The sequence below is a fragment of the Wyeomyia smithii genome, chromosome 2, assembly GCF_029784165.1.
Source record: "Wyeomyia smithii strain HCP4-BCI-WySm-NY-G18 chromosome 2, ASM2978416v1, whole genome shotgun sequence".
NCBI lineage: Eukaryota > Metazoa > Arthropoda > Insecta > Diptera > Culicidae > Wyeomyia > Wyeomyia smithii.
This window is the reverse complement of record NC_073695.1, coordinates 118,194,367-118,214,971: the sequence shown is the minus strand read 5'-3', so window position 1 is coordinate 118,214,971 and position 20,605 is coordinate 118,194,367. Positions and strand designations below refer to the sequence as shown.

The following is a 20,605-nucleotide window of genomic DNA, read 5'->3' as shown; positions in this document are numbered from 1 at the left end:
TTTTCAATATTTTTCAACCAATATTTTACAGAATATAGTTCAATTACTACTCTTTGATGTACAATAATCAGAAATAAATTTACTTTCACCGTACGCCTAAAAAAAAATCTGTAAAAACCTGTTTTTTTTACCTTCAAAACTCTAATGTTTTTATAATCAGTAGATAAAAAATAAAATTACTTCGGTTTGTTCCGACTTTTTTGTAAATTTTCGAGCATCAGCTCAGCTAATGCAATTTTAATAATAATATAGTCATAAAGAACAGATTACTCGCCAAACATCTGAAAAGGGCCCATGTGTCATATGTAAACAAGTCAAATTTTGTCGTTTCTTGATTATTTCAAGAATAATCTACCCTTGCAAATAAGATTTGCAGTGGTGGGTACCATTCCGCTAATTCGCTAATTCGCTAATTAGCGACGCTAAAATTCAGTTAGCGATTTAGCGATTTCGCTAATTTTTAAGCTGATTAGCGAAACTGTTAGCGTAGCTTAAATTTTGGCCTTCAAAACGCTAATCGCTAATTCGCTAAATTTTGTGGAGAAGCGACAATAGAAATATATAGAAAAACTGTGGATTGTTGATGGCGTACGTAAATTGCTTCGAAAGATGAAAGATTTTTTACCCTAGAATGGAGTTCCAGTTATCGTACAAGCCACAGGAGCATTTTGAAGAACAAGCACAAGGTCCCCGATCAGAAAGACAAAATAAAAATGTAACAGAAGCTGTTGTTTTGTTATACAAAAAACCTTTCAGGTTGTGTTTCAAATTAGATCTCGTTAGGTGTTAAAATAACAGAAATTATAACAATAAATATTCTACTAATATCAAACCCATATCAAGTTTTGTTACTAACGTATCAGCTTTCTAACAAAATGAGATAGCATATGGAACAGTATAATAACAACCATTGTTATAAACTACAGGTTTTGATAGAGACGAAAAAAATGTGAGATTTGTCTCAAAACAACTCTATTTCAGGATCTGTTTTTAAAACTCATTCAGATTATATTTTGATATCAAAAACATATGGAAAAATACAAAATCGTATCAAATTATGTTATTTGTATCTCGTGTTGATAGAATTTTGTAATTTTTTTGTTATGCTCTTCTGATCGGGTCTAGATTGAATTTTTGGCACACCAAGAACTTTGGTAAATTGCAATGCGCTTGAAATTATGAGAACTTTGGTTCTACTTTTTCGATTCCGATAATAATTGAATTTTCATGAAAACATTCCTAAGAGTATCTATTTTCAATGCAAGCTAAATAACTTTTGTTATTCTTGTTTTTACAAAATCAAATATGAATACCGTTTCGTGAACCTCTTACTGTAAATAGCTTTAAAAAGTAATTGTTTTCGTTTGTTTAACCAAAACAGATCAAAGTGGTCCAAATCTTACAAAACATGAGCAATAAATATAGTGATAAGACTATTTTCATATTAAAAAGTAAGTGATTAGCGATTAGCGAAAGTTCCGCTAATGTGGGTTTAGCGTTTAGCATTTAGCGATTATCGAGCTAAATTTTCCGGTTAGCGACTTAGCGATTAGCGTCGCTAAATTTTCGGTTAGCGGTGCCCACCACTGAAGATTTGTAGTCTAAAGATTCAAACAATCTTATTTGTACAGATATACTTGCACCATAATTGGGTTGTTTAGCTATATCAGTTTTTTATATCATCTGAAAGATCTGCATTTTCTGAGTAAAACGTGATTTTAAATAGTAGGAGGGTGGTATTCAAGACACGACCGCATGACGTTGACTACCGTATTCTTATATTCCATTAAAACAAATAGTAGAGGGAATTGCAACTCCAGTATTTGTTGCAATTTTATCTAACAGTGCATTTCTGAATGCTGAGACGTTAAAACGTTATAAATAATAATATATACTAGAAGAATGGATCTCACTTATTTAATCGCTGTCATTTCATACATATTCGAATCAAACCTTTGTTCGTAACTGCACTATCAAGACAATCATTTAATTTAGCGAATTGGGTAAAATTTTCCTATCTAAGCAAAAGGCAAACTCAACGAAACTATCTGAAATTGGAGACCAGAACGATTCAAGCAAAAATTTTAAATTTAAAAATAGTTTGACATTAAATAGATAAAGCTCATGCTAGGTTAGGTCCAGCCCAGCATATAACTTCATGTATTTAAAATAGTAGAAGGGTGGTATTAAAGACCCGACCGCATGACGTAGGACTCTATATTTTTCATCTAACAGTGCTTTCTTATTTGCTGACATTAGAGCGCTTTGAACAATAATTATTAAATAATATAAATGACATATATGGATGAAACCTTATTTATATTGGCATCCCCGCTTCCCAGGTATTCTTATTAGAAAAGCATTTGCTCGTAGTTTGAAATGACAAGACAAACATTAGAATTAACAAATTCGCTGTATTCCGAGAATTGCGCTTATAGATCATGTTCATGTGTCGAGACATTGCGAAGATTCTCAATATATTCGTTTTAGCACTAGACGAAACTGCTAGCAAATTACTATAGCTGTAAACCTTTATTACAAAAATCTGTATCGTCCGTATGTCACTGGTGCGGTTTTGGAATCAAAATGATGGGGCGCCGACCGCTGTCGTAAAATTAACACCAACAATCATAGTGCGTCTTGAGCTGCCCGACAGATCAGACGTATTTTCGGTTGCTTGTGGACTGGTCTTTGACTGCCTATAGCTTCAAAGTTCGTGTTTTGTCAGTGTGTCTTTTAAAGATTACCTGGAAGCACAGACTAACAGACATAACAAGTCGAGCAAATTTTCAATAAAATCATCGTTTGGATGATTCCAGTACTTTACGTTAGTAACACTAGCACCATCTGCTGTCGTGTTCGCGCTGCGTCATGTAATTCGACATCAGCGCCAGCGTTACTGCATGTGTCAAATGGGAAACTACAAAAGATGTATGAGATTGCATGACAGCGCCCCAGACGACGTTTTCGCGCGATGACTGTTATTCGATTGAAAATTCGAAATGAACGTTTTTTGTGGCGATGGAGCTAGGTTCCAGTGTTACGTCTGTTAGTCTGTGCTAGAAGTTAACTTACATCAGTCTTTCTCAAGAGTACCTATTTCTTTCTTTCTCAATACTTGCAATTTGATATTATTTTTGAACTTTTTTCGTATCACCTGAAATGGCAGGACGAAAAAAGAAACCACGCATCGCTACGGGGAGGAAAAGAGAGGCATCTCTTTCTGAAACTAGCTTATGCAGTGAAAATTTATATGATATTCTGCTTGAAAAAGAAGCTGGCGAAATTGAAATGTTCGAAAGTAAAACCACAGACTAACAGACATAACACTTCGAACAAATTTTCAATAAATTCATCGTTCGGATGATTCCAGTACTTTACGTTAGTAACACTAGCACCATCTGCTGTCATGTTCGCGCTGCGTCATGTATTTCGACATCAGCGCCAGCGTTACTGCATGTGTCAAATGGGGAACCACAAAATATGTATGAGACTGCATGACAGCGCCCCAGACGGCGTTATCGCGTGATGATTGTTATTCGATTGGAAATTTGAAATGATCGTTTTTTGTGGCGATGGAGCTAGGTTCCAGTGTTACGTCTGTTAGTCTGTGGTGCTAGTGTTACTAACGTGAAGTACTGGTATCGTCCGAACGATGATTTTATTGAAAATTTGTTCGACGTATTATGTCTGTTAGTCTGTGCTATAATGTTGAGTTGTATAAACAGGGATACCATCTGGCCGGAGGTGGAAATCAGGACATTTCATAGTTTCATAACCCACCCTGGTAGAGACAGTTATAATAAAACCGGAGCGCTAGCCCCGCAATTATTTTGTATGCTAATAGTTGTCTGCGAAGTCTGTGCTTAATAAATAATAAGGTCAAGTTTGTACAGCGTGATGTTCGTACCAATACTTTGCCCACAGACTAACAGACGTAACACTGGAACCTAGCTCCATCGCCACAAAAAACGTTCATTTCAAATTTTCAATCGAATAACAGTCATCGCGCGAAAACGTCGTCTGGGGCGCTGTCATGCAATCTCATACATATTTTGTAGTTTCCCATTTGACACATGCAGTAACGCTGGCGCTGATGTCGAATTACATGACGCAGCGCGAACACGACAGCAGATGGTGCTAGTGTTACTAACGTAAAGTACTGGAATCATCCAAGCGATGATTTTATTGAAAATTTGCTCGACTTGTTATGTCTGTTAGTCTGTGCTTTGCCTTTTATTTGATTTACGCTTTTTTGATTTAACTGTTATAGATGTGAAGAGGCAGAAAAATGAGTAGAATGCTTGTCTGAGAGGCACACTGTCGCAGTGAAAAAATATGACATCGAGTGATTCAATTCTGTTAAAACCGAGGGGCATTTCAAAGGCGTGCGACACGCCTCGCGGGACAAATTTCTGAGCGGGCGTGTTGTTGAAATGAGGGACCGTATAGTCACTTCATAACTAGATGTTTAACGATTTCAACACCTAGAAGATTCCTCTCGTCACTTCGCTGAGATTCAACAGAAGAAAAAATTCGTTTGCGTTGTGTCCTGAAATGGTTCACTTTGAAAACCAGGACAAAAGCCAGAATATAAAAAATTAATCAGTACGCTCAAATAGGATCTCAGAATTAGGACATGCTCTGCTAAATCAGGACGGATGGTATCCCTATGTATAAATGTACATATATGATTGTTTTGAACGCTTCGTATCGTATTTGTGATCGAACGCAATTTGGTCGAATCAGTTGAATATATGATGTTCACTTATACGAGAGTGTTGCATCGATTTGTTCGTAAAAGGGATACTTGGTCAGCAATAATAAAAGTGTTAAAAATATCTATTTTTAACACTTTTACTATTGCTTACGGATGTTCATTTGTAACTCAAGTGTTTTATGGTAAATTATCAATTGTTTATTTTGTGTGGCTAATCAATCAACACTATTTTAATGTGAAATTATAATTGTTAGGATTTATTTGCTCTGGCGATTAGGGCTTTTTATTCGTAGGGATTTAAACCTTCTTGTCAAGTAAAGAGAACTAATCTTACAACTAATTAAGTTGCTCACTAATTGACTATGAGGAAAGCTTATCGTAGCAATTGGGGGTTGCAGCGATTTTTATCGAATGTTGGGAATAATTTTATTTGACATAGCTTCTAACATTTTGATACCAGTAAGTCTGTAAATCGAGTGTACCAAACCAATGATGACGCTTTAAAATCTTTTGAAGTAGAATACTTCTCTCAGGAAGTTCGGCTACATAGGGATGAGAAATGAAAATCTAAAACCGAAAAAAGTGAAAAATATGTCCAATTTCAAATGCTAATAAATCGGTTAGTATTCGATGGACTTCCTTCGCTCTTGCAGCAATAGATTGGGAAATCTTCTAAGATTTTTCCCAAATGAAGATAATTGTAATTGTATTATTCAAACTATTGTACTATTGAAAATAGTCAAGCCTTGTCAGTAAGAAAATTTCGACCTCTGATTGGTCGTTATATGATTGCTTCCCAAGCTCGGTCGACAGAATCATATACCTTGCAATTGAAAATATGCCTATATATGAGCCTGTTTCAGCCGAAGCCGCTCATAATAGTTCTAGACAGCGACAACAGCAGTCATCCCTTAGCAGCAGTAGTAGCAGTGCAGTGGATACCAGCGATAGGGGATAGCGGCCACAGCTGTGTCGTAGCAATGGATAGCGCACTAGTTGCAGCGGATCTCAGCATCGAAAGCAGCTGGGTCAGCTGATGCATATATCTGACCATGAAGCAATAATGCAATAATTGAATGAAAATTGCAATTGCAGCAAGCGGTCTTTTTCAAGGCTACTAAATGTTTTTGGAAGAGCATAATGAACGGTTATTAATAAACTGCTACTGAGGTTTGATGATGCTGCAAAAGCACAGCAGTATGATGTTTATTACGATTTGTTTATACTGTGCATACCCTATAACTCGGTGACGGAATCGTGAATGGAATCACAAACACGATCCGGAGGATTCCCAATCACGATTCTTATTTCAAGAATCCTAGAGCCATATTCAGGGCATTCCTGAGGATTCTTTTTCAGGAATCCTTTTCAAGGACGCTCAGGAATCCAATGTGAGAAATCTTAGAGAATCTATGCGAATCGTATGTGTTCGTCCGGGTAACAAGCGATATATACGAAACAAATCCGATTTTAAACAGAAAAGTTCGGCACGTTCTGCTCACGATGCTGAGTCTGTTTTAGAAAATTCACAACACTGCATTAACAAGGATGTGACGCCTTGAAGAAGACGGTTATGGTTAGACATCACAGCAGAATTTCGATACTCATGTCTACCATCGGCAATATAAAACACGCGACAATCTGCTTCCATGCGACACGGGGACGGGAACATTTTCTTCTTCCAAGCCGCGCAACACGATATAATACATGTTATTTTGTTGCCTTTTTTTTTATTCTCGCTTATTTTCCGTCGGTCTATTTCCGCCACTGTTGTGGCCAATTACCGACGCCCAGGGAGGCGACTCCACACCCAGGTCCCTAACTCACGACCCGTTTATTAACGGACTGGCGCCAACGGCTTTACTTCCTCATGCGATGGAAGGCGTGATCCCAGAGATTTTTCGCCTCAGAAAATCTCCCGGTGTCGGCTAGGATTGAATCTAGACCAGTTGGGATGGTTGTGAGTGGATCACGCCACCCCACAACCATCGACACCTATGTCGGCGGTGGGATTCGAACCCAGGCGTCGAGCGTGGTTGGCGGAACGTTACCAACCACACTAGGCCCCCGCCGAATTTTGTTGCCTTAATGAGTGCTCTATCGGTCCGGCTCGACAGAATGTCCACAAGAAATCATTTTTGTACTTCCGTGTTACGAAACTGAGGAAAAACTGTAGGAACTGAAAATAAAGGCGTGGCCAGGATGAATGAGATGTATTTTTTTTTCGTATATGAGTATTAAGACATACGAAATAAAAATTTTCGAACGTTGTAGAATGGTATAACTGGAAATAATTTAGCCACACCACAACGTTCGAAAAAGTTATTATGTCAGAGCGGATATCGTACGCTATCTGACCATGAAGCATTTATGCAATAATTTAATGAAAATTACAATTGCAGCAATCGGCCTTTTTTAAGGCTACTAAATTCATTGGGAAGAGCATAATGAATGGTTATTAATAAACTGCAACTGAGGTTTGATGCTGCTTAAATACACAGCAGTGTGATGTTTATTACGATTTGTTGATACTGTGCTTAACAAGCGGTATCTATGAAACAAATCCGATTTCAAAATGCACACAACCCTCCTGTGATTTTTCAGAATTTAATTCTGAATCCTTCGAAGCGTTTTTTTTCTCGTTGAACATCAACTCGATCAGGTTGGTATTGCATAAAGCATTGCTGGTCTGAAAATTTGTTTGTAAATCAAAAGTTTATTCTTCAAACAAAGTTTAGGGTTACTAGTAATTAGACGACATAAAAATCATATATATTTATTGCACTATGCCTGTATACTTTCAATTTACTGTTTGAAAATAAGTTTTATGATTAAACTATCTGTTTTTCTAGTTGCTGGAGGAGTGATTACTGATGATGCGGGAGGAGAGGGTGGAACAATGTAGCTACAACAAAACGACAACACAGAAAAAGAAAGGTGTAAAAGATTGTGTATTAGGCCATTTTCTACATAGTTTTAAGTTATATATATTGTTTATTCAAAAGCAAGCTTAATCTGTAATCTGTAAATCTGTATTAGGACATAAAAAAAGATTCAACATTATGTATTCCTACTGAATGTACGAAAAAAGAATGATTTTTATTTAATAAAAGGCACTTTTTCATCACACATCAATAAATTTCAATCGGTCTCGTTTCTTTCCAATAGGGTGCTTAGTACTCAGTATTATTGCAAAACAAAAATTGAATTTCGATATCTTTCGTGTTATAGATTCAAGCTTTATGCAATGCAATGACGCAACCGGTTACGGAACACCGGAACCAAGCTGAACGCGAAAGACGATTCTGATAGAATTTATTGTAGTGAATATTTAACTGGGTATGGGGCTAACAGCAAAGGCATGAAAACGCTGTTAAACGCACCCAAATTTATGTTTCTTTAATTGATTATTACTGATTATGCTTTGATATGAAATAATCCACCTTGTAACCAACCTGATAACCTGATTTCAAAATACCTAATCGTAACAAACTCGGTTGACTGACCGTTTGCTTAATTTATTTATTTAAGTTGTGTGCTCGACGGAGAATACGGGTGCCTTTTTAGGTATTTCATTTTTTTTCACCTTAATCTATAGTGCTAGAAATTGGTGACATCTCAGAACTCGTTGAAAGGCAACTTTGGATATTAGTTTTTAAACAGCAGCGGAGGGAGTGGGGACTAGCATGAGGGACTTTTTTTGCGCCTTACGTGTATAGTGGGGTACCCGTGTACCCAGAAATTAATATTCTTGTAACGTTTGCAATTTTTATCCGATTTAAATAGTTATAGCACTAAAAAAATCAGCAACTTCAGTTTTCCCGTGGGTATATTCCGAAACAGAGGAGCTCTATGAATTTTTGAACAGAATCTCACACTTATTGATTCATAGTTTATGAAATTACTTCAACAATCTATTTTCATGGTTTCGTGTGCTCTTGGTGATATACCTCCAACATGGTCCTTGTTTTGTTTACTGAATGATTACTCTAGAAGAGCCCCATAAGAAATTTGTTCCCGAAATGGCTTGCTAAAGTTAATTCATGAATTGGCTTTCATGATATGGCTATAATATCGTCAAATTTTTTTTTGTTTGGAATAAAAAAAAACTTCAGGGGGAACACTGAAAATTTTAAAAGAAGATAAGCTGCGAATCTAAGGCAATTCATGAGACAGTTGCGATCAGCTGAAACCAGTTTGTTTTCATCTTTTGACATCTTCACGTTTGTACGAACGGTCGCAACTTGGATGCAATGCGAATCGAAAAGCGTGAAAAACAACAGTTGTCCGATTGGTTGCTCTAGTATTGCGTGGAGCAATACTTTACCCAACAATAGAATACCACTTTAGATTTACTTTCCAACGCTCAAAGGTCTCGTGTTCGGTTATGTTTTGGAGTTGCAACTTGAAAAACAACAACAATAACAAACCAATGGAACGTCACCCGTGGATTGCCTTTTTTAGTGGTTTGAAAACAACGTTTATGCTGCGTTAAACTAACTATACGACGCGTTGAGAAGGATGTTCCATAAAACCGGTAGTCTAACGTTCGCGTCGTCCATCTGATGACTCAAAAGCGCAATCTGTAAATCTGTATTAGGACATAAAAAAAGATTCAACATTATGTATTCCTACTGAATGTACGAAAATAGAATGATTTTTATTTAATAAAAGGCACTTTTTCATCACACATCAATAAATTTTCAATCGGTCTCGTTTCTTTCCAATAGGGTGCTTAGTACTCAGTATTATTGCAAAAGAAAAATTGAATTTCGATATCTTTCGTGTTATAGATTCAAGCTTTATGCAATGCAATGACGCAACCGGTTACGGAACACCGGAACCAAGCTGAACGCGAAAGACGATTCTGATAGAATTTATTGTAGTGAATATTTAACTGGGTATGGGGCTAACAGCAAAACGCTGTTAAACGCACCCAAATTTATGTTTCTTTAATTGATTATTACTAATTATGCTTTGATATGAAATAATCCACCTTGTAACCAACCTGATAACCTGATTTCAAAATACCTAATCGTAACAAACTCGGTTGACTGACCGTTTGCTTAATTTATTTATTTAAGTTGTGTGCTCGACGGAGAATCCGGGTGCCTTTTTAGGTATTTCATTTTTTTTTCACCTTAATCTATAGTGCTAGAAATTGGTGACATCTCAGAACTCGTTGAAAGGCAACTTTGGATATTAGTTTTTAAACAGCAGCGGAGGGAGTGGGGACTAGCATGAGGGACTTTTTTTACTCCTTACGTGTATAGTGGGGTACCCGTGTACCCAGAAATTAATATTCTTGTAACGTTTGCAATTTTTATCCGATTTAAATAGTTATAGCACTAAAAAAATCAGCAACTTCAGTTCTCCCGTGGGTATATTCCGAAACAGAGGAGCTCTATGAATTTTTGAACAGAATCTCACACTTATTGATTCATAGTTTATGAAATTACTTCAACAATCTATTTTCATGGTTTCGTGTGTTCTTGGTGATATACCTCCAACATGGTCCTTGTTTTGTTCACTGAATGATTACTCTAGAAGAGCCCCATAAGAAATTTGTTCCCGAAATGGCTTGCTAAAGTTAATTCATGAATTGGCTTTCATGATATGGCTATAATATCATCAAATTTTTTTTTGTTTGGAATAAAAAAAACTTCAGGGGGAACACTGAAAGATTTAAAAGAAGATAAGCTGCGAATCTAAGGCAATTCATGAGACAGTTGCGATCAGCTGAAACCAGTTTGTTTTCATCTTTTGACATCTTCACGTTTGTACGAACGTTCGCAACTTGGATGCAATGCGAATCGAAAAGCGTGAAAAACAACAGTTGTCCGATTGGTTGCTCTAGTATTGCGTGGAGCAATACTTTACCCAACAATAGAATACCACTTTAGATTTACTTTCCAACGCTCAAAGGTCTCGTGTTCGGTTATGTTTTGGAGTTGCAACTTGAAAAACAACAACAATAACAAACCAATGGAACGTCACCCGTGGATTGCCTTTTTTTAGTGGTTTGAAAACAACGTTTATGCTGCGTTAAACTAACTATACGATGCGTTGAGAAGGATGTTCCATAAAACCGGTAGTCTAACGTTCGCGCTCCTTGAAAGACTTAAAATTCATATGTGCAGCATTTGAACAACACGTGCAGAATAACAGTCGCCAGGTTTCCGTTTGAAATGTTCAAATCGCTTTTATTAGGCGAGAACGCAACTGATGAGCGGAGACCTTTAAAGCGCTTTAACGCAGCACATATTTATTAGTGTTGCTAATAATCTCTTGCAAACGTTTAAACAACTTCTGTTAAGCTGGAGTTCCACTATTGGAATAATATATGAATAAAGAATGCGGCAACGTTTGTACAACAAATAATTCAACGTGTTGTTTATTCAGCACCGGTTGCATCTACACTGCTCTTATTCCACATTTGCCTTTATAAGGGCTTCCAAATTGTTCCTTGGGTGGTGCTGTGTTAAAAGTGAATATGCTTCTAAACGTTCAGATCTAATAAATAAAACTACACTACACACTACACCGCCTATCACCTGATATCAGGCGGCTCGTGCTATCGAGGTCATATCACCATCCATATTACCTGATTTCCCATACAATCGAGCTGTCAACGGATATCACCTCGGCTACATGCTATCGCGGATATCATGTTCGAAAACCAGTAATAACCACATTTCCAGCAGTTGGCAACACGGCCAACAGACATTTGACGCAACCCTACAAATTTCGCAATTCGCGTTGCATGCGAGAAAAAAAGAAGGAAACATTTTTGCTATTTTCATCCCGCACATTTTGACAATTGCATATGAGAGTTCGCGTGGGTGCGAGTCAACTAGCTGACATCTCTATCCTAATCCCATTGCTCTTGTTGTCTTGTTTGAGCTTTGACCTGTTTTCGTTTTCTTCTCTTTTCAATTACCAAAGCAAATGTCAAATCATATCAGCTCACTGTAGTCGGAACGCTCGAAGTGATATCTGATGTCATCTGGCGATATCAGGTGATATCCGGCGTAGTCTGAACAAGGCAAAAGATGACTAGAATAAGATACCTGACTTCCAGTTTTTTTCATACATTTTGCCCATGACACCCTTACAACGGTTAGTGCTACCATCTGATGACTTAAAAGCGCATAAAATTAATTATTAGCAAAATCAATTTATCGTGCATAATCCGCCAGATGAAAATGAAAACTAGATGGCAGCACCATATGAGAGTATTGAGTGATGATAAGAGTATTGAGAATTGGTTGGCCGCACCGAGCAAGGATTTTGAAAATCAGATGGCAGGACCATGCAAGGATATTAAAAAAAAATGATCCACCTTTCTGTCATCACCAATCACCAGTTCTATACAAATATTAGTTCGACTTTCGTTCACGCGCAGCGTTAGGGACGAATGACCGTTTGGGATTATAGGTATCTCGTTCTTGTCATCTTTAGTTGCACTAAACCGACGATATGTGCTCTAGTGAGCCTGTATATAAGAGAGGCGACATAGAACTCATCGTTATTTGCGACTACGAAGCTTCAAGAGGTTTTCAAGACTGTAAACTCTCATATAGATTGTCAAAATGTGTGTGATGACAAAACGGACAAAACCAAATAAATATCAGCAGCTGCGTAGTCCTGAATAGTAACTGTCATAGCAATAAACCCGATGAGCAAAAACTTTGCGGCCTTTTGACGCATTTCTGCATTCACTAGGGGCACCAGAATTTATAGGAATGGTTAATAAGTTAGAATCTTTTTAGGGCAACTTTAATTTCACTTTTGTCAATCAGCGTTATTTAATAACCGGAGCATCACATAATCGATAAATCAAAAGCATAATTTAGATAGCCTTATTTCAAGACTATAATATAAATAATAATGTATAATAATTTTTCATCGTCGTTGAAGAATAAACGAAACACACGTAAAAAAACACTGCAAATGTTGGGATAAAATCTCTACTCTAAGATCTATGCCAAACGCAATACCAGAGATAACAGTTTTTCAACTATAGAGTTCATATCCTTGACAACTCTTTTCTTACTCTTAGATATGCTATAATATAGAAATATAGGACGTTTTTTATGTTTATTAACATGAGATGTTTTTACAGTTTTTAAACTTAGGTACATTTAATTAAAAAATCAATTGAGGGAAATTTAATGTTCTGCATTCTGTTACTATATAAAATGTAGAAACTATTTTTGTTTCATCTAAAAAAATTACTTTCTTTTTTTCAACTCTTCGAACCGCCTGGACAGTTCATCAAAATCAATCTCATCGTTGTCATCGCGATCGTTTCCACCTACATCCGGATTATCATCATTGGGTATATCCGGCAAATCAGAAGGAACGTTTGGCAGAACTGGGTAATTCATCTCTGGTGAAAACTTTGACCGTGGCTGGGGTTTGGGTTTTGAAGAGTTCTGTGTAATAAACCAAAAGAGTGTAAATTCATTGTAAAAATATTTTACTTTCGAGCTTACATTATTTTTTAAACTTTACTATTAGAAACGTACTCACAAGGATCCAAAAATCAGGTCATTCGAGTATTGAATAGAAAAATTATGAAAATCATGCAAAAACACTTTCACTAACGTGGCTTACCTGCATATTATCGTCTGGACTTAGCGAAGCGTACGATGGTGGAGGTTCCAAATCTGAATTTTTTTCCTGCTTCAAAAAGTTTGAATTTATGTTCAAATCTTTCTCTTCATTTGTAGGTAGTACAGACGGATTCGGCGGAATATTATAGTTAAACGGTGGCGCTGAAGCAGAACCAAAGTTCTGTCCACTAGAACCCTGTGAAATAAACGATTCAATTTATCCGTTTGGACATATGAATATCGACAGGTCTCATCTATTCTAAGAGATGATTTGGGGAAAATACGGTTTTAGCTATTGAAATGCTTTACATGTTGGTATATCTGCTCTGTATTTTTGTGCCGAAAGAGGTGCAGCTTTCGTAAAGGTATGTTATTCATATAAATTTGTATTTTTAATTAAATTTATAATTATATTTTTTGTTTTATAAAATGTTAAATAAATGAGCTTGATTTTGCTTTTACTTTTTTGCTAAAAACTATTTTTTTAAAATGCTTATTTTTTTCGAAAAGACAAAATTATTATCTACAACTTTGCTTCAATATTTATCAGCCTTTTTTCTTGTGAAAACAGTCGTGATTAAAAAAAAATATTACCAATAAGCAAAAGATGACATTTTTAGCTTATAGGAACATCTGAGCAGATTTTCATCCAGGTCAAAAATGGTAGCTACAAATGGTTGCCCGTGTTTTGTGGAATTTCACTATTTACTTAATGTCGAAAATTAGGATTGTCTGCTTACCGGGTAGCTGAAAGGTACAGTCGGTGGTAGAATAGGTAACTGTGGTAAATTTGGAGGCTGTGGGTAACCTATGAATCCGGGTGGAGCTGGTGTTCCACCTCCTCCCCCAGACGATGATCCACCATGAGAACCACCATCAAGATTGTTTCGATCCGACAGATCTATAAGTATACTATCCCCAGAATTCGTTTTATCACTCTGCATGACTATCGGATCTGGTTCGTAATCAACGTTAAAAATCTTTGCAATTTCGATCAAATATTTTTCAACCAGTAGCTTCGGGGGAGCTTGTATTGCCATTTTATGCATTAGTTTGTCAGAGACTTTATGAGGGGGAATAGCCGCTCGTACTGACTCTGCCCACTGTTTTCCATATTTAATAGTAAATACATCAGCACATATTTTGAGTTCTTGCACATCTGCTTGCAGTCGTGGTGCAACCCAAACAATGCTGCTGACTGCTTCCTCTATACCTTCATCGATTTCTTTCATTTGTGTGACTAATCCGAATCTAGCTAGAATTAAATCGCAGTACATTTCAACTATTTCCATTGCTTCCACCAGGAAATCCTCCCGCACTATATGTTCCACTCGAATTTTGGCACGCTCAGGTTTTCCAGCTACTAAATAATCTGCTATTTCCTTCCGAGCTTTTTGGGCTAATTCCGTTTTCTTTTTCTCCAACAGTTTTAATCTATTGACTGCCAATCGAAGATTGGTTTTTAATTTCGTGTAGTTAGGACCACTTGAAAACATTTTTATGCTATTTTCTCGTCGATCTTGGTTCAAAATTAGAGCATATAAATTTTTATCTTGCGTGAGTCACAGAGCAAATTTTCTACTATCGTTGAACACTAAGAACACTGTATTTGCGTTGGGTGACTTGATGAATGACAGCATTATTTACCTATTTGGTTTTTGCTAGAAGTATTGTGATTTCAGAGAAAAATTAGAATTTTGCGCTCTAACTGACAACCGCAACTGACAACCGCAACTGACAACCGAAAATGACAATCTCAGACAGCACCGATAAAAATGCGACTCATGAACTTGTTTGTCAAAGCGTATACACTCTTAATTTACTTCAATTCAAATTAAATAGCATTGAAGCCCCCTTGATTACTTGCTTTCGACTATGCAGCAGAGCCGCATTGATATGGTTTGCAATCAGAATGTTCTACGAATAAACTAGTTGTAATCCATTATTTGATGTTGCTTAAACAGTATGCAATATAACCTAGTTTTCTGGTGAATGACCGCCGGTTAAAACCTCAACAAAAAAATGTGTCGATGATATATATGGGAAAAAGACCTCTGAATTTCGTTCAGAGATTTAGAGGCACGGCTCAAGAGTTTCGTCTTCTCGAAAAAAGTCACTATTCTAAATTCCAGCACAATCGGACTTCGGGAAGTCGTGCGGGTAAAATTATACCTTTTCACCAATAAAAAAATGTTCGATAAAAAAAATTGTGATGCCAAATTCCTTAAAGATGCAATAAACGTTAAAATCTAGTGTTTTTTTTTTTTTTTTTTGTAAGATTTGGACCACTGCCATTATTTTGATCTTTAGTGGTAAAAAAAAAAATATATATTTTTCAGCTGGGAACTCTCTCAGCTTTAATTCATTTTCACCATTGAGGACATTTTTCGAAAAACCGAAGCTTCTGAGCCCTACCGCTAAACGAAATTCGAAGGCCTAGTTTCCCCATAACTTCTGTTGGTTCCAGCTTGAGAATTCCTATGCTTCAGAAAGTCTTTTTTTTTTGAAAATTTGTTTCCTGAGATAACATAAATGTCTTCCAGTACCGCAAAAGTCTACAGCGCATCGTTTCTATGTCTGTCTCCTGCATCTTCAAAATTGAGCTTAATAGACATAGGGTAGGTGAGCCAGATATGGCAAGTGCACCAGTTATGGCTATATCGCATAAACGCAATGGTACCAGTTATGGCAATACTCCATTTAAACTCCATAGGCCATAACTGGTTCATGCCATAACTGGTACATTTTTTAGGTATTGCCATAACTGGTACTCCTCCCCTAGTTGTCCCACAACTTTTATTTTATATCATGGCATTGTTGTGATAAATACATCAAATCACCAAAAGCATGCGAACTTTAACAAACCCGTACCCGATGTTGTCGTATCATATTCACTAACCGATCTAAAAATAGGCGAAATGGTGCCCATCGCTGTTAGCAATAAATCGTACATGCCTTTGATGATGAATATGATATTCTTTGCTCGATCAAGACAAACGAAAACCTAAGAAACAAATAAAAAGACTCTAATTAACTAATGAGGTGTAGAGAATAAAACTTATTCGGATATTTTTGTATTTCAATTACGAACATTTCACTATCCCCAGTTGAACGTGTATCGAGTGCTATTCCTTACAGCACTTTTTACCAGTGTTTGAGATGTCTGTCAGTTGCGGGTGTTGCTTCTTCTTTCTCTTAAAAATACCCTGCATTCTAATTTTTTGTGAAAGGACAATATTGTTATTTTAATCAAAAAAAGCATTTTGCGCTTGAACTAGCATTGGGCGATACGACGGAGAGTATCGATACTTCAGTATCGATACCCGAAGAACCAAAGGTATCGAGATACCCGGTCAAAAAGTATCGATACCAGCAGTATCGATACAATAGCTGATATCATTTTTTGAATTTTTGATGCTTACATTTACTGAAAACCAGTAATCGATTCAGTGATTCGCGAAAATACAGCAGACTATTTGCTGCACAGAAAACAGTAAATGAATGTTTGCTGGAATCCAGCAAAAGAATTGATATGGCAAAAAATTTACGTCAAGCTGTCATTAGTAAAACGCGCCAAATCGCTGTGCAGCTGGTACGGGATCATCGCTAAGCCCCTGATAGCGAATATGGGACCATAGCTAAGTCCTTGTTGGGCTAGATGAACTTATAAGTTGAAATGATAATCATACATCTCTAGCACAACAGTAATTTGCCTATGATCCGATGGGCGGATGGAATCTGGTGCCTGACGGAAACATGGTTCCCTTGAACTAACTGGTTAACCAGCAAATTGATTGATGCTTTGCTGAATGAACAGCAAATTGTCATAGCTGCCAACCAGCAAGTTGTATTTTGTTTTACTGAACATGCAGCAAACGACCTGTCACTTTTAAGCAATTGAGCATTACTGAATAATTAGCAAATTTCATTTTGCTGAACAGATTGCTGGAAGCACAGCAAACCAAAAATCAGCAAAATTTTGGTGGTTTCCAGCAATAAAAATTTGATGTGCCGACTTTTTGTTGTTTTTCTGGTATCTATCCGCATTCTCTAGAGCAGCATGAATCAAATGACTTCACAAACAAATACATACAGGTAATGCAGAAATTCTGAGCTTTGGCAAACAAATGAATTAAACAACTTATCTTCAAGATTTGTATTCACTGGCCCAAAGGGCTCTGAAGCTCCCGTCTTATTTGTATAAATTATTGACACGCTTCCATATTAATTGATGAGGAAGTTGATGACATAAAAAGTTAGATATGTCAGCGAAAATAAGATAGTGAAGTCTACCGCTGATTTTTTCTAACTAATTAATATTGCAATTTTATTTTTCACTTGTAGTTAGAGAACTTGTGTCGACGGAAAGCATGAGTTAGTTTCCACTTGCCAATATTCGATATGAACAGTGTAACCAGAAAACTTATATTTATTTTTGAAATACAGTCAAATTTCGCTCGTTGGGCTACGTTTAGGTTGGGCTCCCGCTCGTTGGGTTATAGCTAAAGTGACCAGACGTCCCGCATTTCGTGGGACAGTCCCGCGTTTTAACAAAATGTCCCGCGTAGAAAAACGTCCCGCGAAATGTCCCGCGTTCATCTTAAGTGTAATACGCGCCTTTGAAAAGTTCCGCGGTTTCAAGATATTGAACCACCAGATGTCTCATATTTTCTATGAGACGCATATAGGAGTCCTTCAAGTAAAAACCAGATCAAAAGTCAAAAAAGCAAAAGTTTATTAACCATGATCTGCATGGTCTTATTATGAAGTGTGATACCTACTGAATCTTTTGAAAAGTCATGAGCGTCCAGAAGTATTGTTAACCTTTGCTACAGCTGGTTGAAATCGATAAAATTTTAGTTGTCTGTTGATGCATTCGATGCTCCCGTACTGTTCACTGTTTTTCAAAACAAGTGCAACGTAGTGTTTTATGTTTTATGTAATAAATGAGTGTTTTGAGACATTTTCAACAGGTTGCTAATGGATTTGGATCCTTTGATTATGAGCTCTAGGCCAAAATCCATAAAAAACGGCCATTCTTTTTCGTCTGAAGCAATGCAAATGTTGCGAGTGAAATGTTCGTACACGGACAATGATGATCAAACTAAGGACTCTTCAGACTCTTTTGAGTACTCAGATTGATTAATGAACGAATAATAGTTATGTTTCATTCATAATGGTTCAGTCATTTATTGTCGACAAAAAAAATTACATTGAATCTGAACTAGGGTATGTTTATTTTTTTTTATGTTTATGTAGGGAACATATTCTAAGCAGCTTTAGGAACCGCCCGTGTATTCAGACGAAATACTCGAAATGTGTTGGGTGAAACTCAAACAGTAGTATATCAATCTGTTTTCTATCGTTTTCTCTGTCAGAACTTGTTTTCAGATTGTAAAACTAAGTTAGCAAACTTTAACAATCATCAATCAAAGTTACCATTCGAGGGACACTATTCCAATCACCCCGAACCTATTTTAAGCAGTTTTCATCTGTTTTGCAGGTGTTTTTTTCAGCACCCGAGTGGCTCCTGAATGGCTGCAATATAGGTCGATTTGTTTCAATTGCAATAGTTCACTGATTTCTTTGTGATTAACGGTATTTCTTACATTCGTAAGACAGCTAGACAATCAAAGTTTTCGTTTCCATAATTGAAATTGTCGATATTGATCAAAATGCAAGAGTTTGAGGCCTGTTTTCTCCGACTGATTAAAATAGGCGCTACTGCTTAAGTCGTTTCCTACCCTACATCATCTGAATAGTAACAAATTAATCAAAGATGAATTATTCCATAAAAATTTTCAGTTACAACTAATAATTATACAATATTTTCGATTCATGATACATTTTTAGTCCGAAAAACCTTCAAAATAATTCTGACCAGGTTTGATGTTCAAAGTGCTCCACTGTGGCACGGTTGTCGGTTTCGAACTTTTAAATGCCAAATGTCTTAAAAATACATGAAACGTCGGGATCTGGTGTTATCCTGGTAAAACGACTTCGTGGGACTCAGAAATTCCCGAGTTGGGCCAACGGAGAGTTTTCCAGCCCAAAAATTTCCTCGAAAAAAGCCCAGAAAGTCAATTTTTCGATTTTTTAGATAACATCAGTTCCTGCTGTTTTTGCATTTTTAAAACATTTGACATTAAAAAATTCGATACCGACAACCGTCCCAGTTACAGTTTGATATCGAAATGAACATTTTATGAACTTTATCAGATAAAATAGGGAAACTTGGGCCGCTTTGAGGCATAACTTTTCGAAGTCCAATTGTGTTGTATGAGAAAATTGTTCAAGAAAATTGTTCATACGAATCTTTTGAATCTTACTGCACAACGAAATTCAAACATCAAATTTTTCCCATACAAGTCAAGTCATTGCCACCCTACTACAGTGACATGCGTTCGTTTAGACGCACCATGTTTTTCATAGATTTTTCTTTCAAAACTATTTGGATTTTGAATGTCGTCACCTCCCCATGCCATAACCGTTCCTCCCCCAAAATTTCGCTCGGATCGGGTGACATTAAAATCCACCAATGATCATCTCGAAGAAAAGTATTCAAACCAAACCACACAACCCTCCCCCCCTCGTCTAAGAATTAAATTGGTGTCCCGCGCTTAAGCCCTAACTGTCTGGTCACTTTAGTTGTAGCCCAACTAAATCGAAGCCAAACAACATTTCTGATAACGTTGAATTTCGTTTGAGGGGTTTGTGGATGCATTTTAACGCAGAAAGTAGAATTAATTCAAATAAAAACTAATGAAGTTGAGTATAAATGTAAACAAACAATATTTTAATCAATTGTCAAAGAAACAATATAAGTTTTGTGGCTTGATAATGCAACGTAGAGCTATGCCTTTTTTTGAAAGTATTTGAGAACACGTTATTATTGAGCACTCCTTTTTGGCTTTAAATGTGTGGCTTAAGTAAAACAAATTTCGAATTTGGCCCTATGCAGCGCTTGGCTCAGACAGTTCGTTTGGCTCACAACATTCTCTCTATCTATTTCTCCATCTAAGTTTTGCTAGTGCAAATAGACTTGTGCAATATTTATACTGACAGTGGCAGCTTTTCAGTGGTTCCAGCTCGTATCAACTAGCTGGCATCTCTATCCGATTTGCTTTGCTTTATCGCAGCAAACATCGCAGCGGTTCTACGATGTGTGGGCTCCACTGACACTGACAGACAGCATAACATAGCGTATGAAAAGTGGCGGTGATCTCGTGTACACATTGAAATGTTAGCCCTTGTAACATGGCGCGAT

The 20,605-nt window shown here is 36.8% G+C and overlaps 1 protein-coding gene across 5 annotated transcripts; it reads right to left on the bottom strand.

Moving 5' to 3' along the window:
• Positions 1 to 12,801: 12,801 nt before the first annotated feature.
• LOC129721928 (IST1 homolog) lies at positions 12,802 to 15,010 on the bottom strand. Of its 5 annotated transcripts, none has more exons than XM_055675044.1 (3): positions 14,079 to 15,010; positions 13,340 to 13,534; positions 12,802 to 13,134 (listed from the first exon to the last, which is right to left on the bottom strand). In XM_055675044.1, exons 1-3 carry the CDS (start codon positions 14,832 to 14,834, stop codon positions 12,955 to 12,957), a joined length of 1,131 nt encoding a protein of 376 aa, XP_055531019.1. In that variant the 5' UTR covers positions 14,835 to 15,010; the 3' UTR covers positions 12,802 to 12,954. The 5 variants fall into 5 exon arrangements, 3 of the variants coding, with proteins under 3 accessions (XP_055531019.1, XP_055531020.1, XP_055531018.1); XM_055675045.1 differs by having other exon boundaries at positions 12,802 to 13,122; XM_055675043.1 differs by having other exon boundaries at positions 12,802 to 13,158; positions 14,079 to 15,008.
• Between the last annotated feature and the right edge of the window lie 5,595 nt (positions 15,011 to 20,605).

Bases quoted from the DNA above. Each gene is read 5' to 3' on its own strand.
- LOC129721928 (XM_055675043.1), bottom strand. From the start codon at position 14,834: ATGTTTTCAAGTGGTCCTAACTACACGAAATTAAAAACCAATCTTCGA. The intron at 13,535-14,078 runs GTAAGCAGACAA...TTTATTTCACAG, and splicing joins CTGTACCTTTCAGCTACCCG to GGTTCTAGTGGACAGAACTT. The intron at 13,159-13,339 runs GTAAGCCACGTT...TTTATTACACAG, and splicing joins GTCCAGACGATAATATGCAG to AACTCTTCAAAACCCAAACC.